The 27,604-nt window shown below is 39.8% G+C and overlaps 2 protein-coding genes across 2 annotated transcripts in view; both read left to right on the forward strand.

The window, feature by feature from the left end:
- Nucleotides 1–6,163, forward strand: part of fbxw4 (F-box and WD repeat domain containing 4) — a 33,149-nt gene extending 26,986 nt beyond the window's left edge. The window contains exons 7-9 of the mRNA XM_069658869.1: nt 2,630–2,770; nt 5,715–5,856; nt 5,980–6,163. Coding sequence (XP_069514970.1) covers nt 2,630–2,770; nt 5,715–5,856; nt 5,980–6,114 — 418 coding nt within the window. The 3' untranslated portion in view covers nt 6,115–6,163. The remainder of the gene's footprint in view (nt 1–2,629; nt 2,771–5,714; nt 5,857–5,979) is intronic.
- Nucleotides 6,164–14,855: 8,692 nt separating this feature from the next.
- Nucleotides 14,856–26,959, forward strand: nt5c2a (5'-nucleotidase, cytosolic IIa). Its single transcript, XM_069658644.1, has 19 exons — nt 14,856–14,915; nt 16,719–16,834; nt 18,383–18,421; nt 19,679–19,752; nt 19,949–20,066; nt 20,225–20,320; nt 20,775–20,866; nt 20,994–21,051; nt 21,213–21,306; nt 21,408–21,461; nt 21,607–21,690; nt 22,062–22,103; nt 22,899–23,006; nt 23,179–23,245; nt 23,932–24,102; nt 24,342–24,393; nt 24,985–25,045; nt 25,429–25,605; nt 25,683–26,959. Exons 2-19 carry the CDS (start codon nt 16,734–16,736, stop codon nt 25,911–25,913), a joined length of 1,719 nt encoding a protein of 572 aa, XP_069514745.1. The 5' UTR covers nt 14,856–14,915; nt 16,719–16,733; the 3' UTR covers nt 25,914–26,959.
- The last annotated feature ends 645 nt before the right edge of the window (nt 26,960–27,604 follow it).

The following is a 27,604-nucleotide window of genomic DNA, read 5'->3' on the forward strand; positions in this document are numbered from 1 at the left end:
TTTGCTTGTTTGTTTTTTAAAGAGAAAGATCCTTTTTGTGTAACCAGAAACAGAAGTCTCGCTCTGAAATCTCGCGGGTGTTCTGAACAGGTACATATTAACATCTACAACGTATCGACAAGAAGTTGTTTTAGTTACTTTAATCATCCAGTTTGAGTCAAATTCAAATCATAGTTTCAAGATGAAATACTTCACTTGACAACATTTCTTAAAAATCGCAATATGGCCTACTGCAATTTTGTCATCGCAGGAGGCGCAATATTTGTTAAAGTTAAAATGTGTGTCAAAATATGATTTTAATTTAAATATTGTGCTGCAGAGATGTTCTGGCCTCCACACTATACACAGACGTATCAAATATCTTTAGCCCTTTTTACACTGCCAGTTCAAGACGGGATTATTACACCTCTGTTACGTTCCGTCTTCTATGTAGAACACACGGAGGCAGAATGGTGGGGCAAAGTCGTTCCGGCTCTGAGGCAGCATCAGAGGTAGTAACAGAGGCGTAACGGCATCAGTGTAAGCAGCGGAGCCGTCGGGGCGGAACAGCGCCGTGTGTGTATGTGAAGCATGCGCTGTTTGTTTACACCTCGTACACATTTTGCTTGGTCCAACGTAAAATAGCAAAGACTGCATGCCGGCGGAGCTTCGTTACGACGCTGAGGCGGAACAGCAAAAAAAACAAAAGCCCTTTTTACACAAAAGAGATGATTGAATTTGAACAGTATCTGACACAGGCCACCGTTTGACTTTTACAGCTCACCGCCTATGTTGGTGTTCTCTTAAGAACTTCACTAACCCTTTGAGGTCGAACTGTGTGCGCTGGCTATGACTCAGCCAGTCAGCTATATTTTAGAGCCTACCATGTGACATTTTTCAGGCATGCTCAAGGCCAGACTCAGGTATTCAACATTATGGACCCAGACAAGCAAAAGAAAGGATGGTCAGATTAGAACATTGTGCCGCTGCTCGCTAACAGATACAGTCATTTTGACAGATTATATGCTTATGCCTCCATCCTGTAATCACATGCCGCCCATAAAAGCCAGTGACCTACCAATTTGTAAGATCCCTGCTGTTTTGCACTGTGCACTAGCTCATCGCATGGTGCTATTACTGGCTTTAAGATCAGTGCACAGATGTCAGGTCCATTTTATGGATACCTAGCTTTAATTTTCCTCTCACATTTGGCTGTTTGTAACAGTTTTTCAACGTTCTTTTCTGAGCAGCGTTCGATTGTAATCTTCTTGTTTGAAGGTTTTTAGAGGGTGGAGTTATAAATTGATGATCTCTTTTAGTAAGAGCGCCGGTGCTGTGATGGAGACATCATTATTTAGTTATGAATGAACAGGCTCGTATCCCTTTGGCTTGAATGAGTTTCTTTTTGTGTGGCATGTGCTAAGCTCCTTGATTTTAGTGGTAAGAGGAAAACGAGGGGTCACTACCCCACACAGACACAAACTCAGCCTCATCACAGACTCCCCATTGGCCCGGGCTTAGGCATGAGACCCTGGCAATGAGAAAGCTCTCACCCAATAAGGCGCCCTGTGGGGAAAGCCCTGGTCCAATAAGAAGGCCCCCTGGGGTAAGGCTGGGGGATTACCAGCCCAAGCCTGCGGACTGAGCTCCAGGGCAAGGGAGGGGGGCACGAGTCGAAGCACAGGGCTGCTCGGTCGCCAAGGCCAGCAGCCTCTTTTAAATGGTTGCTACGGGGCAGGTATCAAACGTGCGAAAGTCGCACACAGTCACGGTCATGGAGGGTATTAAATGGCAACAAAGAGACAGTTATTCTGCAATAATCCGCCCCGCTGAGTGCAAGTTATTCTCCAATAATCAAGAGGCAAGGAGCAAGCGGGACAGAGCTGTGATCACAAGAGCATGGTGCTGCATAGAGCTCACACACCCACACACACAAAAACACACACAGGTCACGCTTTATCAACCCAGACACATACGCTTTATTTATCACTTGTACGTACACACAACTTCTGTGGGTCATCAGGTCCACATACAGAGATGTGTTCTCTAATCCTGGCTCAGTGACACACAGATAAAACTCTGTTAGTATTTCTTTCAAGCCCCACTTCTTCATTGTTACAGATAGAAAATATAACTTGAAATGCTTTAATCCAACTAGTTAATAGCAATTATGTCAGCAATGATAATAGGAGTAATAATCATCATTTAACTTCTATAAACTTTATATATGATGTATTGTAATATATGAATTTTATTGATATTTGCAAGTTGTAAAAAAAATATTAGGTCTTATTATATGGTGATTGATAATTCCCGTGATCAAACCTTTGTTAAATTTAAAAAGTATGTTGTGTATTCAAGTTGTTAAAATTTAAACACATTTGTAAATGTAACACTTGATGGATGTCTATGCATGTAAGACTGTCTGGCTCTCAGTAAAATTAAAAATTAAACAGTAAATTGATATGATGTTAGAAATCTGTGTTTTATCATTTATTAATGTTCTTTTTATTTTACTCAATGGAATTAAATTAGTTTCAAGTAAACTTCCACATACACTTTTGGAATCATGCACATGCAAGAACACAGATTTCATATGTTCCCTGTCTCCTCTCTCTGCATCCTCCTCCATCCCTCTCCTCTCCACCAGGTCGGAGTGTGTGTGCAGTCTGGGCTCACAGTTTCGCCGAGGGGCCGGCGTGTTGGATATGGTGTTTGAGTCTCCCTTCCAGCTCTTCACCTGCGGCTATGATACCTTTATTCGACTGTGGGACCTCCGACTCAACCCACGGTACGCCTGCATCTCTGTTTTTGTCGGGTTCAGATGAACAGTTAATGTCACTGCTGACGCTCCTTAGCATTTTACCTTGAGACTAATGATAGCCTACACATGACATTCTATGAGCAACTATTTAACACAATGGTTACTTTATCTACAGTGAGTGTCATTGAATGTGGTGTTTGTTAAATAGTGACACCTACAGTGCTTCACTGTACATGACTTGAGACTTCTACCAGAAACTCTTGAGACCAAAGGTACCACAGAAGAAAGTGCACTCAGTGTTTCTCTGGGAATTTGAGGTCTCGGCAACGTCGTTACAAACTCTTGGATAAATTATGTTTACTTGTTTTGTTTTGGCTTTTTCCTATCAACATATTTCATTTGACTTCTTTTAGGCCAACAATATGGATTCATTAAATAAAAAAGGTTGCATTTTTGAGGAGCACAAGTGTTTGGTTTATAATGTACGGTGAAACACTGAAGTGTGAGTCGACATGTAAGCACTTAAAAGAAGTTGAGGAATCATTTGTTGTCTCTGGAAGCATTTGTTTCTAATTTAAGCCCCAGCAGGCAGCTAAATTGTCAGGTTGTATGTTAACCATGTTGAACTACTAGTTAAGAAGTACAAGCTAAAAGCCGACAACATGTCACTGTCCAAGCCATTAAAAAGAAAGCAATGAAATCTGATAAACTGTCATTTACAAATAAGACATGGCTGCATGAGACAAAGTGCAATGCTAACAAAAACATGTAAAAGCATTAGATTACAGCATGTCAAAGAATTATATAAATGCCCTATGTCCACCAGAGAGGGGGAAAAAGGTACCATTTACCAAACTCTATACTTGGTTTATCCCAGTGTTAACTTTAATCAAACCCGCAGTTCCCAGTGAAAGTTTTACTCTGGTCTCATTTACATCCAACAGATTATTTAGAACTAGTCAGTCAGAGACGTACATTTTGAGTTGGCCCTTCAGCTTGCTATTAGTACCCCTTATTCCACACACATATAGTTTAAATGCTTCATTATATTATATTATATTTTACTATTTTCATAAAAAACCTCCATACTTCCACTTTTATATCATCTCTTGAGCATAACATTCAGTCACTGGTGTAAAAATCATCATGAGCCTACTTTTTCATGCGGTGTCTGCACATGGAGCCACCCTGCACCATCGTGGTGTCCATTTAAATGCAGCAGCCCCTCACTTCAGTGTATGCCGACAGGGTCCCTCACATGGTTGGAGAGGGCAGAATTTATTTTGGGGTTAAAGGGGTTTCAGGCCGTGTTTCAGGGGATCAGTCAAGTAAGACAAATCAGATCTGATTGGCAGATCGCTCTGGGGACTCCGAACTGGGTTGGGTTGGGGTAAAGGTGGCAGAGGGGGGTCCCTCTTTAGATATCAATAATTCATACGGTCAAACCTTACTGGCCTCAAAAGGCTCCAAGGGTCATCCAGGAGGTTCAGGTTGTCTGGAAGTCAGGCTCGCCAAGAGAACCAAGACAGAAATTCTCTGTGTCGCACAAACGAGCACCAATCCAGATTCAGTCTGTCCTGATGGGGATGAACAGATGAAGAAATGGTCACTGTGGTTGTGAATCTTTAATAATATCAGGTCTTCCAAAGGAACAATTCAAAAACAGTTTTACATAAAAACCTCCAATCACAATTTATCATTTTATAAAGTGATCAATATATTTATTGTCATGACATCGAACATTTTCTAAAACAGTAAGTTCAGAAACCGTTACAGGCAAACTGACCAGAGATGAATGTTACACAATGGAAACATCTAATGTATATGTATACACTCCCTCCCAGTGATTGCTCATTGCTCTAATGCGACTAAACTATCAACAGAAAGTTAAAAACGTATGTGCAAATAAGTGACAGTTAATTATGTATTTTGTCCCACACTATATAAAGTATATATTTTACAAATCACTACTTTTAATAAGTGGAACATCACTAACTCAAATGAGCTTCAGTTATATCCAGAAATGGAGTCGTGTGTTCCAACATTAAAAGTGAATCATGTAATTATCATTTACCTACTTTCAGTTTTATTATGCTGTGACTTTAATATTCGATAATGTTTTCTCCAACAAATGACGGATTTTATCCAAATGATTCCAACACTGCAGTATTAAGTTTTTCTTTTACACACACAGAGTTTGGACTTACATTGTAGTGTTACATAATACTACTAAACAGAAGTGTTGTTTTATTATTTTGTTTGTGATTTATTTTATACAATTTCTATATTATGATATATATCAGTAAACACTTCCCCTAAAAACTTCAGTGGAAGTGTTTGTAAATTGGTGAACTGTGTAGCAGGAACTGATGACCTCCCCCGTATGTATTATCTTTGTGTGTGTGTGTAAGAGAGAGAGAGAGCGAGAGCCTCCAGACATCTCTGCTGCCCCTTTGTCTGCCCCTGGTGTCTCTCCATCACTTATTGATGAGGCTGCACTAATGGAGGATCGATGTCTATTGGCAGAAAATACTTATCCCCAAAATACTTCCCCTCTCTTAACCACAGCCACCACCACCCTGCTTGCAGCCTCCTGCTGCACAGTCACACACACGCAGACACACACACACACACACACACACATTCACCTTCTTGTTAACTGGAGTATTGGGTTTTCCTGTAAACAACAGATGGAATTTCAGTGTTGTCTCCAAACTTCCACAACATACACACAAAGATGTATTGTCACCTGTATTGTTGCAGGTCAGCCTCTTTTAACTTTCAATTCAATTATTTGAAAATTATTTTTAGCTTTTGATTTGTAAATGTTTGACAATTTTAGTATTTAATCTATTTCATCACAGAGCACATTGAGACTGACTTTGCCTTTGTGATGGGTTGGAATCATGACAGCTAAAAAGTAAAAGACTATCCTTAAGTTGTGTTTAAACTCTCCCATTGTTCCCAACAGGAAGTGTGCGATGGAGTGGGAGGAGCCTCATGACAGCGCTCTTTACTGTATCCAGACAGACGGAAACCACATGATAGCCAGCGGCTCCTCGTACTACGGTGTCGTACGATTTTGGGACAAACGGCAGACCGAATGCCTGCAGGTGTGTACAGTGATCCCTCAGGGGGAAATAAAGCCTCACATGCTTAAACAATAGCTTAAAACATGAGTTAATTTCCAGATATATAACATTATTATGTGATTTCCTGTTTTGTTTGATGTGCAGTTCTTCCAGCTGAGCTCAGACCCAGTGAGCAGCCCTGTGTACTGCCTGAGGTTCAGCAGCTCTCACCTGTACGCAGCCCTGTCCAACGCCCTGCACTCGATGGACTTCAGACAGAACCCCATCTACATCAGATGATACACACAAACAAAATGTTAAATGATATCTGTGCAATAAAGCTGTCTATTTTCACATCAAATTGTGTCACATTTTCAAAGGAAATGCTTCATTTGATCCAGCAGCATATTTATCCTGCATTAAACCGGCTGATTTTGTGCACTGCTTTTGGTTTTGATGGAACTGAGTATTTCTACATGTCTAACTTTTTGTTAACAGTGGAACTTCAGTGATGTAGTGCATAAAGTTTGGGGAGCGCCGAAGTAACTAAAGAATGGTCAAAGACGCAGGGATATCCCAACTCTTCGTCCCTAATGTGATTTAAGATCCAACTACACTGGTTCTATATTTCCCTTAATGCAGCTGGATAAACAGAGACATTTTTAACCTGCTGCATTCTTATACTTAAAATAATAACACATAAAGCCTGCCTGAAACTGAAGCAAAGACAAAGTTAGCAGTAACGGTCTGATTCCACAGCTGAACATTTGACTGTCAAATCCAGACACTGGTGCTGTGCTGATCCGTCTGTCCTCTCGTAGCGCATTCAGTTTGCTCCCACACACCAAACACACAACGTACAAAATTGCAAAGGCAGGAAAGGGTGAAAATAATTAACAAATGCTCCCAAAATAAGATTAGAGAAAGAGGACATATCGGATAACTGCAGGTATTCAGCAATTTAAAGCAACCAGCATGTGGCCATGTTCAAGACTACCTGCATACCTGATTTTGACAGTGAGCCAACATGAACACTTCTAAAGCAGGTTCAGAAAGTGTTTGTGCTCCAGTAGTGATGCTGTGGTAGTCAGAGAAGTACAGTTTGTGTTTTGACTGTATGCTTGTTGTCAGTTTTTCCATTTATTCCAGAATACAGAGGCTAAATCCAACCACCACATTAAGCTAACATGCTTGTCTAACTGATCTAGTGTTAAATGTTTCCGGAATTAAAATATTCAATATAAATAAGTATTTAAATTAGAACCTTTAAAACAGCTAAACAATAATCATTTATTAGCATTGAAAAACTGTAGTTTTAGTTTGCCTGATGACAAATATCAGTGTGTTTGAGTAACATTTGATAACTGTGGAAGAGAAACTGTAATACTCCTAAACCTAAACACTGAAAGCAAGCCCGATAGAAGTCATTGGTTGGACATGAGAAGCATGCTGCAGCCTGCCGCTGAAGGGCTAATCCGATAGCTTGAGGCAAATACTCATCACATAAAAATCATGTGCAAGTGTTATCTGTTGAGCCAGCGAATTAGTCCCAGCGAGGAAAACACAGATCGGCCTTTTCTTCCCAACACTTTGGAGTGGCTGCCTGGATCCAGCCGAAGCCTTTGAAGGGATTAAGGAACATTAGCTTCTTGACAAACCTCATCACTCTCATCCCTTTGGAAACACACTGTTTGGGTTTACATGCGTTTGACCCTTGCACCTGACATCACACACCGGAGGGGATTGGAGTTTGTGACCCCCACTAAATCCACTCCGTACAATGTAAGGATCCACTTGATGGACAGAGATCAAATCTACATGATCTCACATGTGGATTTTAAAACCACACATACAGTGAACCTTGTGTTTAACACACAGGAAGGAAACAGCTGGAGCTCGTGTCTCAGTCAAGAGTGGATGCTGTAAGGGGAGCTGAGCTGCTGCTAAAAATAAAAGCAACTTTATTCATATAGCACTTTTTACAAAATGTTACAAAGTTCTTTAGAGTAAAATTAAGTTTAAAAAAAAAAAATCCAATCCTTTTCATTTCCTGTGTCCACCAAATCAATGTCCATATACACTCTCTTCTAGCTCTATCTTTGGTCTCTACCAACTCCTCAGGAAATATTTGGCTGCTAAATGTTCCCCCGTGTTCATCAGCTAGTTTTCAACAGTGGCTTTAAGAGCTTTTTCTTTGTAGACACCTAAAACAAAAAAACTATGTGATAAAAGTAAACCAAAACAAGCAGGTTGTGGGCCGGACAGCTAAACAATGAGCTGTGACTCACTATGAAGCTCTGTGAAGCCGAGGAGAGCTGCAGATTCAGGTGATTCATCTCTGGAGGTTCATCACTATGAGCTATGTCTTTCACATTAAGGATGTGTCATTGCATCACATTACTAATGTACCCACGTTTTTAGTCCCTACTACTGAGCTTCAGCAGGTCAGCTCTGTCCCCAGCAAACCTAATCAGAAAAACTAAAAGAACCGAAAGTGTGGGCAGATTTTTAGAGCTCTGGAACCAGGCCAATCAGGAACAACATAACATATCTGAACACTTAAAGACAGTTATAAATCTGACCTCTCAATAAAGTGGTTAAGATCACCTGGATGAACAGTAGGTCTGTTTCCAACCTGTGTGATCATCCTACCTCTGGGACTTCTTTGAAGTGATGTTGCTATCATCTCAGGAGTGGTTTATAAAATTACCATAACTGAAAGAACTGAAGGACAATACTATTTGCAGTCACATTGAAGGTGTGTGAGTTATAGCTTAAGCAGAAGAAACAACAATAAATGAAGACTGTGTGTGAGTTTGTGCCCACAGTCTCTTGCAGCCACACATGGCCCATGTGTCCACTGTGAGTCTCAGCAGTGACCCTCCCTGCTGGCCATTAATGGCATATATTAGATCATAAGCCATCCATTAGCTAATATGCCAGGGCCACTTAGAAGGAGCGGCCAGGGTGCGTACAGACATTGCACACCCATGCAGGAGATGTGACCCCCGGGGACCCCTGACAGTTGAATTAATCATAGAGGCTGAGGACAGGGGCAGTCTCCACAACAACACAGCCAGCACCAGATTTTCAGGGTGGAATATTTTGTTAAAACACAATCAGAGGTTAGTTCTAAAAACAGGGCTTGTAATTTGTGAAAGTTAAATTTTATATAAACCATGTCCCGTCCCGGCTTCCACTGTCTAATGAAGCGTGCAGCAACAGGATCGGTAGTTACAGATGTACTAACGTGATGGCCAGAATGGTACTTGAATTGTTGTAAATACAGCTGTGAGTTCGCCTAGGCCAATATGCAAAATCTACCATATGTTGTGAATGTAATGTCCCTTGAACAAAATTGGCCTTGGATATGTATCACCTCTTTAAACCCACTAATAAAACTGGCCCTTAAAACACAATGTTTGGTGGTTTATTCCAGATTTAGATTTAACATTGTTTTGCTGATATCAGGGGTTAGCTAGGTTACTGTTATTTCAGTATTCAAGCTGGTCGGTGGGTTAGTATAGCTGATGTTGGTAATGAAGTCATCTCCGTTGGTGAGATTTCACCATTGGGCTCATTTGGTTTATCATAAACAACAGCAAAAGTACATAAAATAAGCACAGCAGAAACTTCTACAGCAGGTATGACCAGCGTGTTTAATTGTATATCTTTAAACATTACAGTTACTTCTGATTATAACGACAGATTTAATCAAGTTTGCTTATAGTGTTACACACTGTGTGGTTCCTCTGCCAGTTGTCTAAGTTAACTTAACAGGCTGCAACATTATAGCCTATTTACCGTAACAAGTTGGACAGCTACGGCCTTTTAAAAATCAATCATCATGCTTATTGACTACATACATACTGAAATAAAGCATTATTTAACCATTAAATTATTCAAGTGTCCCCAAATAAACAAAATTCATAACTATCATTTTTTGCATCTTTTCCAAACAACAAATCCTGGGAAGCCAGCATTCACACACAGACGTGAGTTTCTGATGGGTTATCATACAGCAGAGCAAGCGTGTGGCGAGACATGTACTACTTTATAATATATTCCACACTAACATAGGACGCTGAAAAGTTTCTGCCAACATGAAGTAGAAAAAGCAGCTTGTTTTGGTTTAAACAGAAGCGTTTTCCGGACACTGCAGACTTCTCCGCAGTGGATCACTGGCTGATGATGAATGTTTGGGTCCAGTATCAGCCAGTGGATGAATGGGCCTGGTAGTGAGCGATGTATTTCTTGTCTGTACTTGTCTCAGCTCCTCTGTAGTGTCACTCAGGGTTTGGGAGCTTAGGCCTCTGCCTTGCCCTCTCATCCCTGATACTCATGTCTTGGGTGACATCATCCATTTCAGGAGGTGCTACATCATGAAGAACAAAGCTGCTGTTAAAAAAGCTCCACTGTTCATCCAGATACTTCAAACAAGTCTTTATTTTAAAGGAAGGATACAAATGCTCTTCCTCTATTTTTGTGTTGATTATTTTATGGTTACAAGAACATTGTTGTGTACATCACCCAACTGTTGATTTTAGTTGAGTACCTGCTATCTCCTGCTGTCATATTTTAAAATATTGACATTAATTTATGCCATTTTGGTCTACATGACCTTCATCAGGTATTTAGGTAATTAGGTTAACAGATACAGTTGATAAACAGGAAAATGTGATAGGATGTGAATCAGCCATGACCTTCAACTGCACAGCCCTGTTATTTTCACTTGCTTAAAAGAGCTTTCTTCCCCTGCATTCACACTTAATGTAAATCATGAGGGGGAAAATGTCCAATGAGAACATCATTTCTAGGCTTTCTAGGGCAAGGGCTACTCAAGACATTTACCAAAGTGGCGTCATCCCGACAGATAAATCAGCCTCTTGAACGTAGCAGAAATGAGACCGAACACAGCCTCTAACGCCTGATATCAGCAACCGCTTCAGCTTTTTGCAGCACAATGTTTTCAGTTAGCAGCGCGACCTGATGTTTTTCTTTTGGATCTTTGTTTCTGACGCTGCAGCATTTTTCTCCTAAAGGAAATGTTTTTTGTGATAGTTGTGCTTCTGAAGTTGTCCAATCTCAAGGTTATGTCCCTGCACATAATTATGTTTGCTATCTAGCTAAGCTAGCAGCTGACAGGCTAATTAAGCATTAGCTAGGAAGAGAGAGATATAAACAGGTATAGAGTTACCGATCAGACATAACGTTATGACCACTGACAGGTGAAGGGAGTAACATTGATTATCTCATTACAATGGCCCCTGTCAGTGGGTGGGATATGTTAGGCAGGCAAGTTGATGTGTTGGGAGAAGGAAAAATGGACAAGCGTAAGGATGTGAGCGACTTTGATAAGGGTTCAATTTTGATGGCTAGACGACTGGGTCAGAGCATCTGCAAAGCTGCAGCTCTTGTGAGGTGTTCCCAGTCGGCAGTGGTCAGTACCAAAAGTGGTCCAAGGAAGGAAAATTGGTGAACCAGCGACAGGTTTGTGGGCGGCCATGGCTCAATGATTCACATCGGGAGCGAAGGCTGGCCAGCGTAGTCCGATCCGACAGAAGAGCTACTGTAGCTCATATTGCTGAAAAGATTAATGCTGGTTCTGATAGATAGAAAGGTGTCAGAACACACAGTGCATCACAGTTTGTTGCGTATGGGGCTGCGTAGCTGCAGACCGGTCAGGGTGGCAGGAGGTCATAATGGTATGGCTGATTGGTGTATTGTCTTCGTTTCAGTCAGCTTCAATTGCAAAGTTAAGAATTACAAAAATCATACTGAAACTTGTGAGATATGTTTTAAAATAAGAAAGAAAGTTTTGAACATGAGCAGATATTTTGATGAAACTTAAAAAACGATTTAAGGTATAAAAAAAAGAAACAATAAATATTTAAAAGCTATATAGAATACCAGAGAGCCCACAAATCCCCACAATGCAGGACATTAAAATTTGCTCTTCAGAAAAGATCCTTAGTTTATTTAGTTACTGTAAGGGCTGGAAAACATCAATTCTGGCAACCTCACTTTGACTGCGAGACTTTGGTGCTAATCTGTTTTTCTACAAATCAGTGAGCTTTACAGGTGTAAGCAGGAGTATATTTGAACATGAATGAGCCAGGCTAGCTGTTTCATCCCTACTTTGGTCACTACTTGGTTAACCCGTAACACTAAGGAAGAACCCTCAGTTGGAATTTCCATAGTATCAGCTCGGAGTGCTGCTCCTGCTAGCCTAAACAAACATGGAGTAACCACTGCAGGCACCTGTCACATATGGAAATCCACCATCCTGTGACTCATTCCCTTTCACACAATGGCTAACCTGTAATTTACTCCCAGCACTTAACAGACCATCCCCGTAACATGAGCAGATGTGAGGAATCGACCGCTGTTTTCTTTGGCCAAGTTCACTGGAGCTGAATGGAGCGGACAGCTTCTCCTTTCACTGGATGTGAGGCTTGTTTCCTGCAGCTCGGAGGCCTGACACCGGCTCCTGGCTGCAGTCGAGGCAGAGACAGAGGATTGGATATCAGAGGAACCTCACTGCTTCAGGTTTGCGTGGTTTCTGGACAGATTACTGTGTTGGTGCAATGAGCAGACTGTCTTTACCCTATCCTGCAAAGCCTTAGTTTGGCTACAGAGGGCTCTCTTACTGATGTCATTTTTGTACCAATGGGGCCATCTGGTGGTCATGAGGTGAAGTTCAAATCTAACTGCAATAAAACTTCAGCAGTTGAAAGGGAAAGCCATGAATACATTCACCAACATTGATATGAAACTGTTGTTAATATGTGCATATGGGTTGTATCATTTTGATACAAAGTTTTTTCTCCATTTCCAGTATTTTTTGTTATTTTTTGTTTGAACCCTCCTAAAAGAAAGTACATAAGTAAATATAATTTAAATGGAAATTCCTTATATGATCATACATCTTATGAAAAAATATATAACTTGTGAAATGTCCATGTCCAAGACACATACCTGCCGAAACGTGTGAACATTTCACTCCAGTTTTAGGACATTTTGTCCCTTTTTGAAAGCACATGTTCATATAGGAAATATGTTAGCTAAGTAAAAATAGTAAAAATAGTCCCTAAAAAAAGTTTGCTAAAATCTGCAGCTGTTTCAGGAAATAACTGAGCCTTACTTATAAAAAATGATACATTTCTTATGGTGTTTATAAAGCTGCACATTTCAGTAGATGCTATTTTATCAGCAGATTAAATGTGTTGCGTAAAAAAGGATCCAATTCTGTCCCATGCATTAATGCCGGTCTGTCCTTTACAGAGAAAAGTAAGTGGGGAAAATATCTTTATCCATGAAAGCAATGCTGTATTGGAATATGAACAAACATATATCTACTGAGTGGCCAGGCCGGGCCATGTGTCCCAGAATCTTATGTCCAATCAAGAATACGCTCTTTCATATGTCCCTGGAAAAAATATGAGGAGAAATCAACTTAATCTATGCCGACCCCCAGCCCACACCCTCAGATACAAATTTCCCAGCCTCCCATGCCAAACCCTCCCAGCTCTTACTCCTCACCTGTCAGTCATTCCTGGGTCCCTGGTGTTTAGGGGACCACAGGCCTGTCAGACCTCCAGCAGCCCCTCAAAGAAATATCCTTCCTCCCGTCACAACCCGCCCTATCTCACCCCCATCCCTCTCGGGCCCGCCAAACAAAAATAAAGTCACATTGAAGGGAGAGTGGCCGGGGCTCCTGCTTTGCAGATCAGTCAGTGGATACCTGATTGTCACTCACGGGTTGGGCCCTTAATCCTATTGTTTCTCCGACAGGATTACTCTCTGTGGTCCCTCTCTCCCTGTGGCTGCGCGCGGGAGAAAGGCCAGATTAAAGGGATTAGCATGTATCCTCCTGACTTGTCAAACTGGGATGTAAGGAACCATTGACTTTCTTGGGGACCCTGAATGAGGAGAGGCAGAGAGGTGCCTAAAAAAGAGGTCATGAAAGGCAGCGAACAAGCCAGAATTCCTCAAAGGACAATGTGATTTGTTTGCTTTTGTTCCCTCAAACTAGGCTGAAAGGTTCAAAGGGCCAGGCCCAGAGGAGAGGAGAACCAAAGGAGAGAGAAGGAAAGAAGAAGAGAGAGAAGAAAACTTGATGTTGGCGGAACGATTTCATATCAGTGCAAAGAAATTCTACACAGTCAGCTACTGATTCAGTCAGGGTTACTCTAAAGTGTGGGACTATTTAGCCTCCTCAAAGTGGACAGAAGACAACTGAAAACTGCTGAACATATGTTCGTGAGAGTTGTTGAAGGACTGCAAAGGGGCACAAGAGACAGAACAAATTATCAGGCAAGAGAGGTTGGAGGTGTGCAAGGGAGAACAAGTTAACTCTTAACCAAGCACAATTATCAGGCCTATCACTGATATCTCTGTATCTGCCTACATGTTTGTAATATGTTCTAATGTGAACTTTTTTGGAAAACAAATAATGCAGATAAACAACACTTAAAATATTTTATCATTACGTAGTTTGTCCTACAGAGGGCACTAAATCTCCATAGTTACTGTCAGCACTGTCTGCAGCACATCAGAATCAGAAGAAACAGAATCACTTTTATTGGCCAAGTATGTGGGCACAAGGAATATGCTAAAAGCAGAAGAAAGTGTGGAGGACAATACATCAGCAACGGCAACCTTAAAGGGATAATTCAACAAAAGGACAAAATTTACACTTAATCCAAAATAAAGTAGGTGTGTTAAGGATTGTGGGAAAATAACATAAAAGAACACATAATAATGAGTAGACTGAGAATTGGACCCAGACAGTGCACTTTTCATTATGAGAGTTAGTTATAATAGGGTCATGAAAAAGTGACAATGGAATATACTTAAACAGAAAGAAGTACTGATAAAGCCAAGTGACTGTCACATATTTTAGGAAATCAATGCAAGGAGAGGCCGGAGTACTTTTATTAGAGACAAAGTGAAGGGCTGAAAATGACTTTTTAAATTACTGTTATTAATAATCTGTAGGCTACCCAAAGGGGGGCAGTAAAGTCACGTTAAGGATACTGGATGGAGTAGAACCCCGAAGACGAAGAAGAAAAAGAGGAAGGAGGAGAAGAGGACGGACGGTGAGTGGTTGTTGTCGTGTTTTTGTTTACAGTGTTTCTGTATTTTAAACAATTATTATCATACGTGTTGGAACTAAATTGGAGAGCTGGCTACAGCTATCTGTCACGTGTTTAATACGTCACATTACGTTGCGGTTTGATTTGTTAGCTGCATGTAAGTTAACATAACAGCTGGTTCAGGAAACGCTGCAGCTGTCTCAGCAATATGGAAACCCACAGAACCCATCCGCAACTTTGCTGGCTAATTTTAGCCATTAGCAATAAGCCTCTGAATATACATGCCTTTACAGGGTACCGAGCTAACGTTAACTTAGCCTAATTTGGAAGAAGCATTGACGCGGACGTTATGCCAAACTATGTAAACAAATCTGACATATTGTGATATCGCTGTAATACGACACACAATTCATAATAGAGTCCGTTAATAGGACCTTTTTATTTATTTATTTTTTTACAGTATATTCACATGAGTATTGAATGTGTTATTGTCTTGTGTACAGACAGTTTTAACGTTTGAGGTCAGAGGTGAAATCTTGGTGACTGCATGTCTGTCCAATCACTGCTTTAGCATACTCTGCTAATCTTCACAGTTTGTTTAGGTCAGGATATTATCTCATGTCACACCCTGTTAGTAGACTGAGTAGAACTCTATAGTCTGTGTCACTAATCAAGCTCCTGTGAGCAGTGTTGTAAGATCAGATTGACCAACAAAACCAGTGCAAATCGTAACCTTGCCAGAAACCCGTTTAAAACCGTAAAACAATTACACATGCAATAGAAAGCAGATCATAAGCATACAAAGCTTCATATCTGCATCAAATAACCAAAGTGTTAGATAAATATGCTATTGCAACCCAAAAAGATAAGATAATACTTTATTGATCTCCAGGGGGAGATTTCGTAAAAAGAGTGCAGTTAGACAACCAAAAAGAGAAATTGCAGAATGCACCCCTGGTGTTGTGGCGAAAGCAGAATAAAGTGCTTAAATACTGCCATCAAATGTGAGCAACAACAAAAAATCCAACTTATTTAAAAACTATACGACTGTGGAGGAATGAAACTGCCAAAATGAAACATAAAAAAATAAACAATATAAATAAATGAATATGCCATGATAATGACGTCAAGGTAAATATAGGTCCTCCCTTATTCATACATATAAATACAACTCATGTCAATCAAATGGGTAAACAATGAGTGAGTGGAAACAACAAAATCTTTGTTTTTGACCATAAAATGACATATTGACAGAAGCAGCCCAATATTCATCTACTAGCCCAACCCTATTTTCCTCAGCCCAAGGTAATCAAAAGAAGCCCGACTGGGCCTGTGAGGAACTTTTGTTATGTGTTGATTTTGGCGACCCCTGTGGACAAAGTCATACCTCTTATCTCTTTGCTGATTTTGTCCTGTACATGCTTATGTGGTGGTTTTTAACAAAACAAATCTCCTGCTTTGTTTTACAGTCATACAGTATGTATCACTCACTTGAAATTTTTGCTCTGGAAAATGTTAACAAAGGCAGCGTGCAGTTAAGCGCTTCTTCTGACACCTACCCCCCTGGCCAGCAGTTTCAGGCATTAAAAATAACAATATAGAAATAATCAATCATGTCGCTGATGGTTTGTTTGCTTTTGTAGGTCATAGAGAGTAATTAGAATTAATTTCAGTCTGTTTCATAACCAACGAAAAGTTCCTCATAGGAGCTTTAAGCATAACAATCTCACCCACAAGTCCCACAAGCTCACTGTGTATGTGTTTGGTTCATGGTTTAACAGGCAGCTCTTCTCCTCCTTCATACAGTTTTAACAGTTAAAGATGACGACTTCATGGAGTGACCGACTGCAGAACTATGCTGACATGCCAGCTAACATGGATGGTGTGGCCATGAAGAAGTATCGTCGTGAAGCTCACCATAGGTAAGTGTTAGACTGCAGCAAAAAGGATGGCTTAAACATGTCCTGTTTTTGACACCAAGGTTTTGCCACACAGATTTGGTTGTCAATTCACCGGTTTCTGGTGTGTGTGAGTTTATTTTGGGTGGAAAGTTCACAGACATTTGAGCTGCTTTTAAATCACCAAATCACCACTGCAGCTTCAAGATACAAATATAGTAGATGAGTTTCCACAATAAGTACTAAGCTTTGTTCATGGATAAATGAGTAATCCTGTTGGTTGTTAATGATTTGAGATGAACATGGACATAGACATGGACTCAGTAATACAGTGTGAAAATAAACATGCAAAATTGCCGGATGATTCAACGCTAGCAGGATTATTTGTCAGGCTTTTTTAGTGTATCCCATTTTCAGATATGACAATGTTTTATTATATCACAGTTATAAACTGTGCAAAGTACAACTAAAACCAGTGAACAAAACATATACTGTAGTTTTCATGAAGTTTTTGTCCCTTAAATCTCTTTCAGTCTCTCAGACATATTTCCTTGCTCTTGGACCTGAGGAATAATCACTGTACTCTCTCCCAACAGTTTAACTATGCACATTTAAAGCCGTTCTTTCTGCCATCTTTAAACTAAGTAACTTAAAGCCCAAACTTAAATCAGTGTTTTACTCTGATGTTTGACACAGAATGAACACACAATTTCACCTGTTGTATGTAATTATCTGCCCATTTCAGCTCACTTATAGCTTTGTGGTATGTTTCTTTGTATGTGGCTGTTTCTTTTATGTTTAATACTATTGTATGTGTACAGTTAATTAAAGGGATAGTTCTTCAATTTTGAAGTGGGCTTATATGAAGTACTTATCAATCGTCAATTTGTTACCTACAGTAGATGGCCAGCTTTTCCCTGTTTGGAGAGTCCCACCTTAAAATCATCCAAGTCTCTTTAAGAGCATGCCTTAATTTAGAATGTTTTCACTCTTTCACCATAGCTTACAGACAACACTTTTTTTTAATTCACCTTGATTGGAGACTGTTGAATGACCTGTGAAGCTCAGCTTCTTAAAGAAGATTTAAATCAACGTCATTTTAAAAAAAAAAAACAGTGTACAGAACACATTGTAGTTTGTCCCTAATGTCCCATTAATTACAACATAAAAGCACACATATTTGTCATTGTTGACTTTTTCCACGTCTAATCAATACTCAGTTTGAGTTCAAAGAATCTGGGATACTGAATGTAAAATAGGCTAATACGTAGCATTGAGGTGTAACAGCTTATCAAACTTCATTAGTTGCATTCAAAAAAGAGCCCTGGTCCCATGAAAAATATATGAAACAAATGTGTCTATGTTTTGTATGTGTGAGACTTTAATGTAATATAGATGGCAGGTAATTGAGGCAGGTCATATTGCTGATGTTGGGATTGAACAGGGGCTGAGCTGCAGTAAGATATCTTAGTGATCGACAAAGACAATGCAGCAAAGCCAGGTAGAATGTCATGAGTGGTAAGAGCAGCCCTGAGTTCAGTGGTAAAACTACATGTATTCTCTATTACAAAGCTTGCCAAGGGATCTGGCTCAAAACCATCCTGCAATGAGGTATGACATCCTTTTGTTGTTGAAACAAAGTGCGACTACTGACTCAATTACTCTTCCGTTTTGATGTCTATGTGAATTGATTCTCCATCCAACTCTCATGGAGCTCCATTCATACTGACACTGATTGTGAGTTGGGTTTCTCCCTGTGGGGACAGCAGGTGGTGGTCATTGTGATTTTTTTAATGTGAGCTTGTTTTGTGCATTTCCCTTGGTCCTTCATCTTTCCTGTAATCTTCATCCATTAAGGTCAACCTGATTCTCACCCCATCTGACTGGTGTGCAGTCTGAGCAGGGTCACAGATTATGTTAGGGTTGTATAATCTGTAATTTTGTATATAAGCAGTTAGCAATGTAAGAAAAATCCTTGAAAGATTTGGAAAATCCATGGAATATAATTATTTATAATAAATAAATAAATCTTCCATGGATAACCCCTTTCGTAATGTAACATAACAGCTCATATACTTCTAAGCTTAATCCAAAAGGCAACGAGACTTGGTTGAAGTTCTTGAACTGACTGGTGGACAGAGCTAAAAATATAAGCCTCTGTATACAGTTCAGTTAGAACTGAAGGAGCCTTCTTGATGAGAGGTGAAACGTCTTCAAGAACTTCAACCAAGTCCAGCTGTCTTTCGGATTAAGCTTAGAATTACCATGACCAGGATGACTGAGAACTTCTAAAGCTGTTAATGTTACATAGCTGTAGTTGGTTGTGGTGGAGGTCATTTTGTGAAGGACTGCAACTATTGATTACTTTCATTATACAGTATATTTACAAGCAGATCTTTTTCTGTTGCACAAATGAAAACTTCATTTCATTAATTTTCTGTAATGAATACCTTGATTATAATTTCAGTCCAATTACTAAAAGTTCAACTCTAATAATGTTAATATCTCTTTTTGGACTTTTAGAGAGTGCTTTAATTTACATCAGTCAACATAAAATCCCCATTGAAAGGTAAACCATAGGCTCTTGGCAAGGCAAAGAGGATTTATATCGATGCTCTGATCACTGTGTACATAACAAAGAGGTCTGCATGTATGTTGCTGTTCTGACTGTTAAGTTTTATTTAAGTGGCTTATGGTAGATCCCTCAAACACAACTCTAAATTTGGAAAATGTAAAGAACAGTTGTCAGACTGGTTTGTCTGCTATAAACTGAACTAGAAGTCTGCGTTGGAAAGATGAGCAGTGCAGCATTCAGATTGGACCTGCTAGCTGTCAGGCACTGATGGATTCTTTTTTCTCCCCTCCCAGAGTGTTTGTCAACCGAAGCTTGGCCATGGAGAAGATCAAGTGTTTCGGTTTTGATATGGATTATACTCTGGCAGGTAAGGGTAGTTTGAGCCCTGTAGTATCAGTCTTAAGAAAGAGCCTACACATCACTGCATGTAGACTCCTAATAAGAGACAAAGCCCTGCTTCCAATTCAATGTGAAATGATGTCGAATAAACTCTGTCCTTTCTGGTGCTTCATCCTGATTTGTGTTTTGTACACATGAGCCTGTTTCCCTGTCTGTCTTCATAGTGTATAAATCTCCTGAGTACGAGTCGCTGGGCTTCGACTTGACAGTGGAGCGACTGGTGTCCATTGGATATCCACAAGAGCTGCTCAACTTTGTCTACGACCCCTCCTTCCCCACCAGGCTGGTTCACAAAGCTATTCCTTTTTTTATATGATGAAATCATTTAAACGATGAAGTTACTGTATATTTAAACACTAATGCTCATGCAAATTCTCCATTCCAAGTAACACTTTCAGTTTCTGATTTTCTGCCTTCTTACCTGTCTCCGTTGTCCTCAGAGGTCTGGTGTTTGACACAATGTATGGTAACCTGCTCAAAGTAGATGCCTATGGGAACATCCTGGTGTGTGTGCATGGATTCAACTTCTTAAGAGGGTAAGATCTGCTACTTACCCTGAGCTGTCTAGTTCATTACATCTTTCAATAACTTTAGTTGATCCTTTGCCCATCAATAATGTTTAAATTAATCAGAAATACAACTCTCCTTAAGACTGCTGTGTCAACCTAAAGGTGACGTTAGAACAAAAGTCATGTTGGCCTACTGGTTGTACTAGAAAGAAGGTCAGGGGTTAACCAAAGTCCTTAGGGTCATTCCCTGGACGTTATGACTTTCTGTACAATATTTCATGGCCAACATTTTGTGCCAAAGCTGCACATTTCTGACCCCTGCAGTGAGTGTGCTAACAGAAATACAATGCAATGCAATGCAAAGTAATTAACTCTATGTTTAGTATAACTCATGCCTCCTTGTTTCATCCTCTTTCTCACTGTCTGACCTGTATGTATACGTATATGTATCTGTATCTGTATCTGTGCTCACTGTCCACAGGCCTGACATCAGAGAGATGTACCCAAACAAATTCATCCAACGTGGAGATACAGACCGCTTCTACATCCTCAACACACTCTTCAACCTGCCTGGTAAGACAACACTTTTTTGGTGCATTCACACTTGTATTTAAGGCAGGTAATCCAGGATGCATGTTAATACTAGTTGTAAACAGCCTGTGGTTGGGTCTTTAGTCCAGTCCTATTTGTTTCTCCTCAGAAACGTACCTCTTCGCTTGCCTGGTTGATTTCTTCAGTAACTGCTCCAGATACTCGAGGTACTACATACTCACTGTTATTGTCAGAATAATGTTTGTCTGTGGGAAGTGAAGCTGTTTGTCTGAGTCTGTTTAAGGACGATAATCAGAGTCCTTGTCATACTTGTCCACTGTCACACTTGACAGTGTCCAAAGTTAACCAGATTTAACCTCCTTTGTAGTTGTGAGACCGGCTTCAAAGATGGTGATCTTTTCATGTCCTACAAGAGCATGTTCCAGGACGTCCGAGACGGTGTGGACTGGGTTCATTTTAAGGTACAATGATCATCTTTTCCACATCAGAACTGCACCCAGGCAGCTGTGGGCCTTTGAGTTCATTTAAAGCTGTGAGTTCAAACTCTTATTTACTTTCACAGGGCTCTTTAAAAGAAAAAACGGTTGAAAACCTGGAGAAGTATGTGGTCAAGGATGTAAGTAAACCACCATTATGAGCTCTGCAGCTTTTATACATCTCCTATATACCAACCTGGTTCTTCTCTCTATAGTTATTTTTGTCTATATTGCTTTTTTCTTTTTCTGCATTGTTAATGTTTGTTCTGGTTTTCTCCTTTGAAGCCGAAGCTTCCTCTCCTGCTCAGTCGCATGAATGAAGTAGCCAAAGTGTTTTTGGCCACCAACAGCGATTACAAATACACACAGGTGAGACAAAAGTTCCCAGCGAGACATGTTAATGGATACTGAGAGTAAATCAAAACCTACTGTCTTTATTTAGGTCATTGTTGTTTCTGTAGAAAAAAAATGTACATTTGTTCATTTCATAGTTACCGGTACATGTATCCTGGCACAGTAAGTTGTACAATGAAGTAATAGTGCATGATGGAGTATAGTTTCCCTGTGGGCGTCCAGTTATCGGAACATTGGTTGTTTGATCGCTGGTTGCTCCAATTGTTCATCCTCGGTGTGTGTATGTGTGTGTGTGTGTGTGTGAATTTATTGAATGGCATGTAGTTTAAGTGCTTTGAGTCCAGTGTTTTTCATGTGTTTAAAAATAATTTCTTGTGTTCTTACAGAAAATTATGACCTACCTGTTTGACTTTCCTCATGGCCCAAAGGTAAACCTAATAATTGAATAACATTTTTAAGTGTCAGAAATTCAGTAGATTGTAATTGAACCACCTTGGTTAGAAATTGTTGACACATATATGACACGTGGTATGCTTTGGATGATGGAGAGAAAGATTAGAAAAAGCAGAAGTCTTTTATCATGACTGATGGATGAGATGAGTTGACAATGATGTCTGCAACCAGGATTCATTCAGAGGGGACCTTTTATTCTGTTCCTTATTTTGTCGTATGTGCGATGTTACAATGTCAGACATTCATATAAAACATGGCCAAAGTTTCAAATATGGAGGTAAACGTATGTATGTAAGTAGTCCCTCAGTCTGAAGCTCAGGCCTCTGAATCATCTGAATACTAGGTTGCAAATGTTTTTCTCTACTTTTGCAACAAGCTGAAGTCAGCCCTGTGCTAAATTCTTTATACCGTTTTCTGCAACTTCACAGCAACACCCAACGTGCAGGGTTGCTCCCATCCACCCGTTCAGTTTGCTCCACTCAGTTTTCTAGTTTCCACTGGAGTTTCTATGAGCTTGTTTCTATTGCTGTTGCCCCTCGGCAGGCTTCCAATAAGTTGGCCAAAAGGAGGTGGGCCTTAAAGGAACACTCGGCTTATTTCAGATAAAGGCTGAACTAAGGGACTGCATATAGGGCCAGTATAAGACAAGTAATGATTGTCTGAATCATGCAAAGTAAAGTCCCAGAATAAAAATATAGACGTGGAAGTGTTATAGGTCCTCTTTAGAAAATATTTGAATCATTGATGGTGTTTGTTTGTGTTTATTGCAGCTGGGTACACCCCATCGGCCATGGCAGTCCTACTTTGACCTGATCCTGGTGGACGCTCGCAAGCCCGTGTTCTTTGGAGAGGGAACAGTGCTGCGGCAGGTCGATACTGTGAGTGTGAACTACAGAAGCCTGCATGGACAAAACACTATGCTATGGTTTTATTCACATATAGCCAATTACAGTGTTTTTTATTGTTGAAAGAGTTGGGTCAATCAAATGTTTTGATTTATACACAAATAGGAAGTTATATATTGTGTGGTTCTGTCTTGGTTGCTTTCAGACCACAGGTCGTCTGAAGATCGGCACTTACACTGGACCTCTCCAGCGTGGGATTGTTTACTCTGGAGGTAAATACAGAACCTTATTAAAACTGTGTATTTATTTATTATGATTAATTTGGTAAATACAGAACCTTATTAAAACTGTGTATTTATTTATTATGATTAATTTGCTTTGACAGTTTAGAAAAAATAACAAAATAGTGTTGAATTAGTGATATTCCGAATTTCATGTGCATTACATTATTTGTCTCTTTCATAATTTGATTGTGATTTAGCACACACAATTACAGTGCATGGTTTTACATAGTCTTAGTCTAGAGGTTGTACACAGATGAGAGCTGACTCAAACGGATCGTTTTCTGATGCTGGTAAAGGTTTTTTTCTTCATCTGAAATGTCAAACATGACTTTATTATATCTGCAGTTCTGATTATAGAAAAATACACCGATAGTCACATAATCTAAATCTGTCTGTAAATTTTATATGAATAAATTAACAAATGAACTAAAGTATACTTTCAATGATAAAAACGACATTATGTTCTGACCCTTAAACACTTTTAACTGAAGTGTGGACAGCATTAATTCCTACGACATGTAATGTAACACTTTGTTTACCCATATGCCACATTATGGTCCCAAAGAATTTACTGCAGGCTGTAAATGGAGAATGCCACAATCATTCATCACTCCCTTTTCTAAAGCAGTATTAACCAAAGTTACAGACTGAAAACGCCGTATTTGTACTCTCAGGTTCTTCAGACATCGTGTGTGACCTGCTGGGTGCTAAAGGAAAGGACATCATCTACATTGGAGACCACATATTCGGTGACATTCTCAAATCCAAAAAGCGTCAGGGCTGGAGGACATTTCTGGTGATACCTGAGCTGGCCCAGGAGTTACACGTGTGGACTGACAAGAGCTGTGAGACTGGAAACGTACATCCATAGACATGCATATAGTTTATAACCCCACTATTTTAATTATAATCATGTAATTATTTTTTAATTCACAGTGTTATTTAGAAGTAATTGAATCTAAGAGCTGCAATAATCGAACTTCATTAAGTTCTAAGACGTTTAGGGCTCCATCTTCTGTTGATCTCCAGTGATCTATATTTAACCAGGTGCAACCAAATAACCAAACCTAATGTTGTTTTTCAGCCATATTTGAGGAGCTTCAGTCTCTGGACTGCTTCCTCGCTGAGCTTTACAAGTAAGTTCCTCTTTGTGGAGGCAGCTGTTTGTTGTGTTGCAATGTATTCGTTCTTAATGCAGCTTCTGAGACATTGGGAGGAAGGTTGAAATGCAAGTGCAAGAAGAATTTATAGAAATTGTTTCCTCACCTATAAGTTTCAGTAAACACTCATTAGGTTTGACACTGTATGATAAATAGCCTGAAAGGTGATGCTTTGCCAGGTCAGGGTCATCTAATGGGATAGGGTTCCCTGTAGGCACTGCGTTTCCCAGCAGTTATTTAAAGTCCCCGCTGTGGGAGACATGAGTGACAAATACCAACTACTCCTTTTGCATTGCCTCGTTTAAATGAAATTCACACTGGTGGAGTTGACTGGTGTAACTAAAGAGCTCTACTATAACTAAGAAAGTGTCCATTTTCTACTTCATTAAATTCACCTGACCTGGGCTGCATGATGTCTCTGTGTAGAGACACAGAAATGTAGAATCTTTCAGCATGTTATATGATCTTGCCTTGAAGCACTTGTGTAGCCTCCAGCAGCTGTGTGGAAACTGTATTTTCAATAGAGCTGTTCTCTCAGATCATAGAACACATGTGTTTTGTCCTCAGGCATTTGGACAGCAGCAGCAACGAGAGGCCAGACATCAGCTCACTGCAGAGACGGATTAAGGTGCAACTTCCTCCTCTAACACACATACTTCTTCCTCCTTCAGTGTCACATTTTTAACTTCCATCACCAAAAGTTCCATTACTACCATTGTTCAACATTTATTTCAGTGACCATTCTGATAAATGTTTATGTTGTATATCAGCATTTAAGATGGTCAGATATTAAGATACTGGGGTTGAGCGTGTTGTTTGTGGGTTAAATGTTGTTTTGCCTTCCTGTCTCGTCTTCCTGTCTCGTCCTTAAGACTGAGTCGTTGTCATCTTAATGTGTGTAGTGTAAATCATATTTTGATACATTTCAAAATCTCTGGTTAAAAAAAATCAAATGAAACAATAATACGAGTGATTAAAATGTTGACATGGATATCTCTGCGTCCTTTCCAGAAAGTGACCCATGACATGGACATGTGCTACGGCATGATGGGAAGTCTGTTTCGCAGTGGATCCAGACAGACTCTGTTTGCCTCCCAGGTGATGCGCTACGCTGACCTGTATGCCGCCTCCTTCATCAACCTGCTGTACTATCCGTTCAGCTATCTGTTCAGAGCTGCACATGTGCTGGTGAGATTTACTTTTAGTTCTCAAACAGGGCAAAGATTATTTTCATTTCCGCCATTACATTAAAACTTTCCTCCCAGATGCCTCATGAGTCGACGGTGGAGCACTCGCACGTCAACATCAACGACACAGAGTCGCCCCTGGCAACACGAAACCGCCACGATGTGGACATGAAGGAGATGGAGTGCAAACGACACCAGCTGACTCGATCTATCAGCGAGATCCAGCCCCCCCACTTCTTCCCCCAGACACCGCAGGAGATCACCCATTGCCATGACGAGGATGATGATGAGGAGGAGGAGGAAGAATAGATGTAGGTAGAAACCAGAGGAGTCTGCAGAAGAGCCTCTCTGTCACATCCAGTACAATCTGTTTTCATGTTTTAAGTTGAGCGTTTCTTTAGTTGATCACCACATGGCTGTAGAACCTGAGTCTGCTTTTCAGATCCAGTTGCTGACTAGTTTTGCTGACTTTCATTGTTACAATTAGGAGTACAGGTACACTCTGTCCATCTCTCTTGGACCTGGTTTTGTAAATGATATAGACTACTGTAGATTCAAGTGGTCTTGCTACATCTCTGATAATCGTACCTGTCCACAGGGAAGAAGTGTTTGAAAGTAGTTAAAGATCCAGACAGTGTGATGGTGAAACTTAAAAAAGAAAGGGAATTAAAAGTTTGTCTACAAAGTGAAACAGAGCAATTTGTTTAAAGATGTTGGTTTAAAGATCCTCGTGGCTCTCCGGTTTGTTTTTTTCTTCTTCTGTATGTGGATCAGTCAGGTCAACAGGAGTCCAGTAGACATTTATTCATTTGTACTGTAAACATTTCCCAGCCATGCTGCTTTAAAACTAACATTATTCTTAGCCTATCATGGCTTAAAGGAAAAATCCGGAAAAATCCGGAATCCTGAAAACTGTCACGCCACATTAGTCACACACTTTGCATTTTTGGGACCATATTGATTTGTTTGAGGTGTCATTTATTTCCACTTCCAAAGAATAATGGCTAAAAGAAGAGATGTGATGATCTATTGGGGTATTTCAGCACACATATTTCAACAGAGGTGATGTTAGAGTTATTTGAAATATCCACAGTAGATATTTCTTCTTAATGTACAGTAGCCTCAACAACATGAGATGTGTAGATCATCTTGCCTAACTGTTGGAAAGCAACAAGTTTTTATCCCCCTCTTTGGGGTTTTTATGAATATAATTTTGGAAATCCAGGAAGTCAATAACAGCACACGAGTCCTGGTCCTTCTGAATGCTCCTACCCTGGAGTACTTTTGTGTTAAGCAGAGAGTTTAACGCCAGCTCTATTGAGGTGAAGTCGACAGGAAATTGCTTACACCATATCACATCCTGTTAGCTAAAGTCGTTTCTGTCATTAACTCTGGCAGCATTAAATGTTTTTAAAGTAACTAATGTAGATATGAAACCTTGCACGGTGTTCTCAAAGGACTGTGAAACGGTTACTGCCTTAGTCATCTCACTTTGACTCGGTTGAGTATGAATGAGAGTTGTTGTGAAAAGTATTTTTAAAAATGAATGTTGAATTGTTTTTATCTAAAAAATCAAAAGATGAATGAAAGCGTATGGAAGCCCATTTCTGCCAGGAAAAACAGTTAAGAATGTAAAGTTAGAAATGACTTCAGTAACACTTTTATCACACCATCATTTTGAATCAGTTTGTCTGTGTTTGAATCACTTTCACAATTTTTTTTTTTTTTTATTTAAATTAAGTGATGGTTTAAAGTTTTTAAGTAGAACTTATTAGATGAGTCAAATTTAAGTCTAAATTTTAATCAAGTCAAACCTGTAAAAATAATAAATTCTAATTATTCAATTAGTCAAAATTTTGACCTAGATCTCGAAATGACCTTGACCAAGTCGATATTTAGCTTTGCCTACATTTTAACGTTAACATACTGTACTTGCACATAAGTTTTAATTAAAAAGTCACATTTTAACGTCTTCTTATTTAGACGAATGAGTATTTGTA

This window comes from Semicossyphus pulcher, unplaced genomic scaffold (assembly GCF_022749685.1).
Source record: "Semicossyphus pulcher isolate SPU_LCO1_2020_fin unplaced genomic scaffold, fSemPul1.0.p SCAF_12, whole genome shotgun sequence".
Taxonomy (NCBI): Eukaryota; Metazoa; Chordata; class Actinopteri; order Labriformes; family Labridae; genus Semicossyphus; species Semicossyphus pulcher.

What these genes read in the sequence shown, in the direction of transcription:
- nt5c2a (XM_069658644.1), top strand. Translation starts at nt 16,734, where the DNA reads ATGACGACTTCATGGAGTGACCGACTGCAGAACTATGCTGACATGCCA. An exon ending in CAAAACCATCCTGCAATGAG is followed by an intron (nt 18,422 to 19,678) that starts GTATGACATCCT and finishes CTCCCCTCCCAG; the next exon opens with AGTGTTTGTCAACCGAAGCT. An exon ending in CACTGCAGAGACGGATTAAG is followed by an intron (nt 25,046 to 25,428) that starts GTGCAACTTCCT and finishes CGTCCTTTCCAG; the next exon opens with AAAGTGACCCATGACATGGA.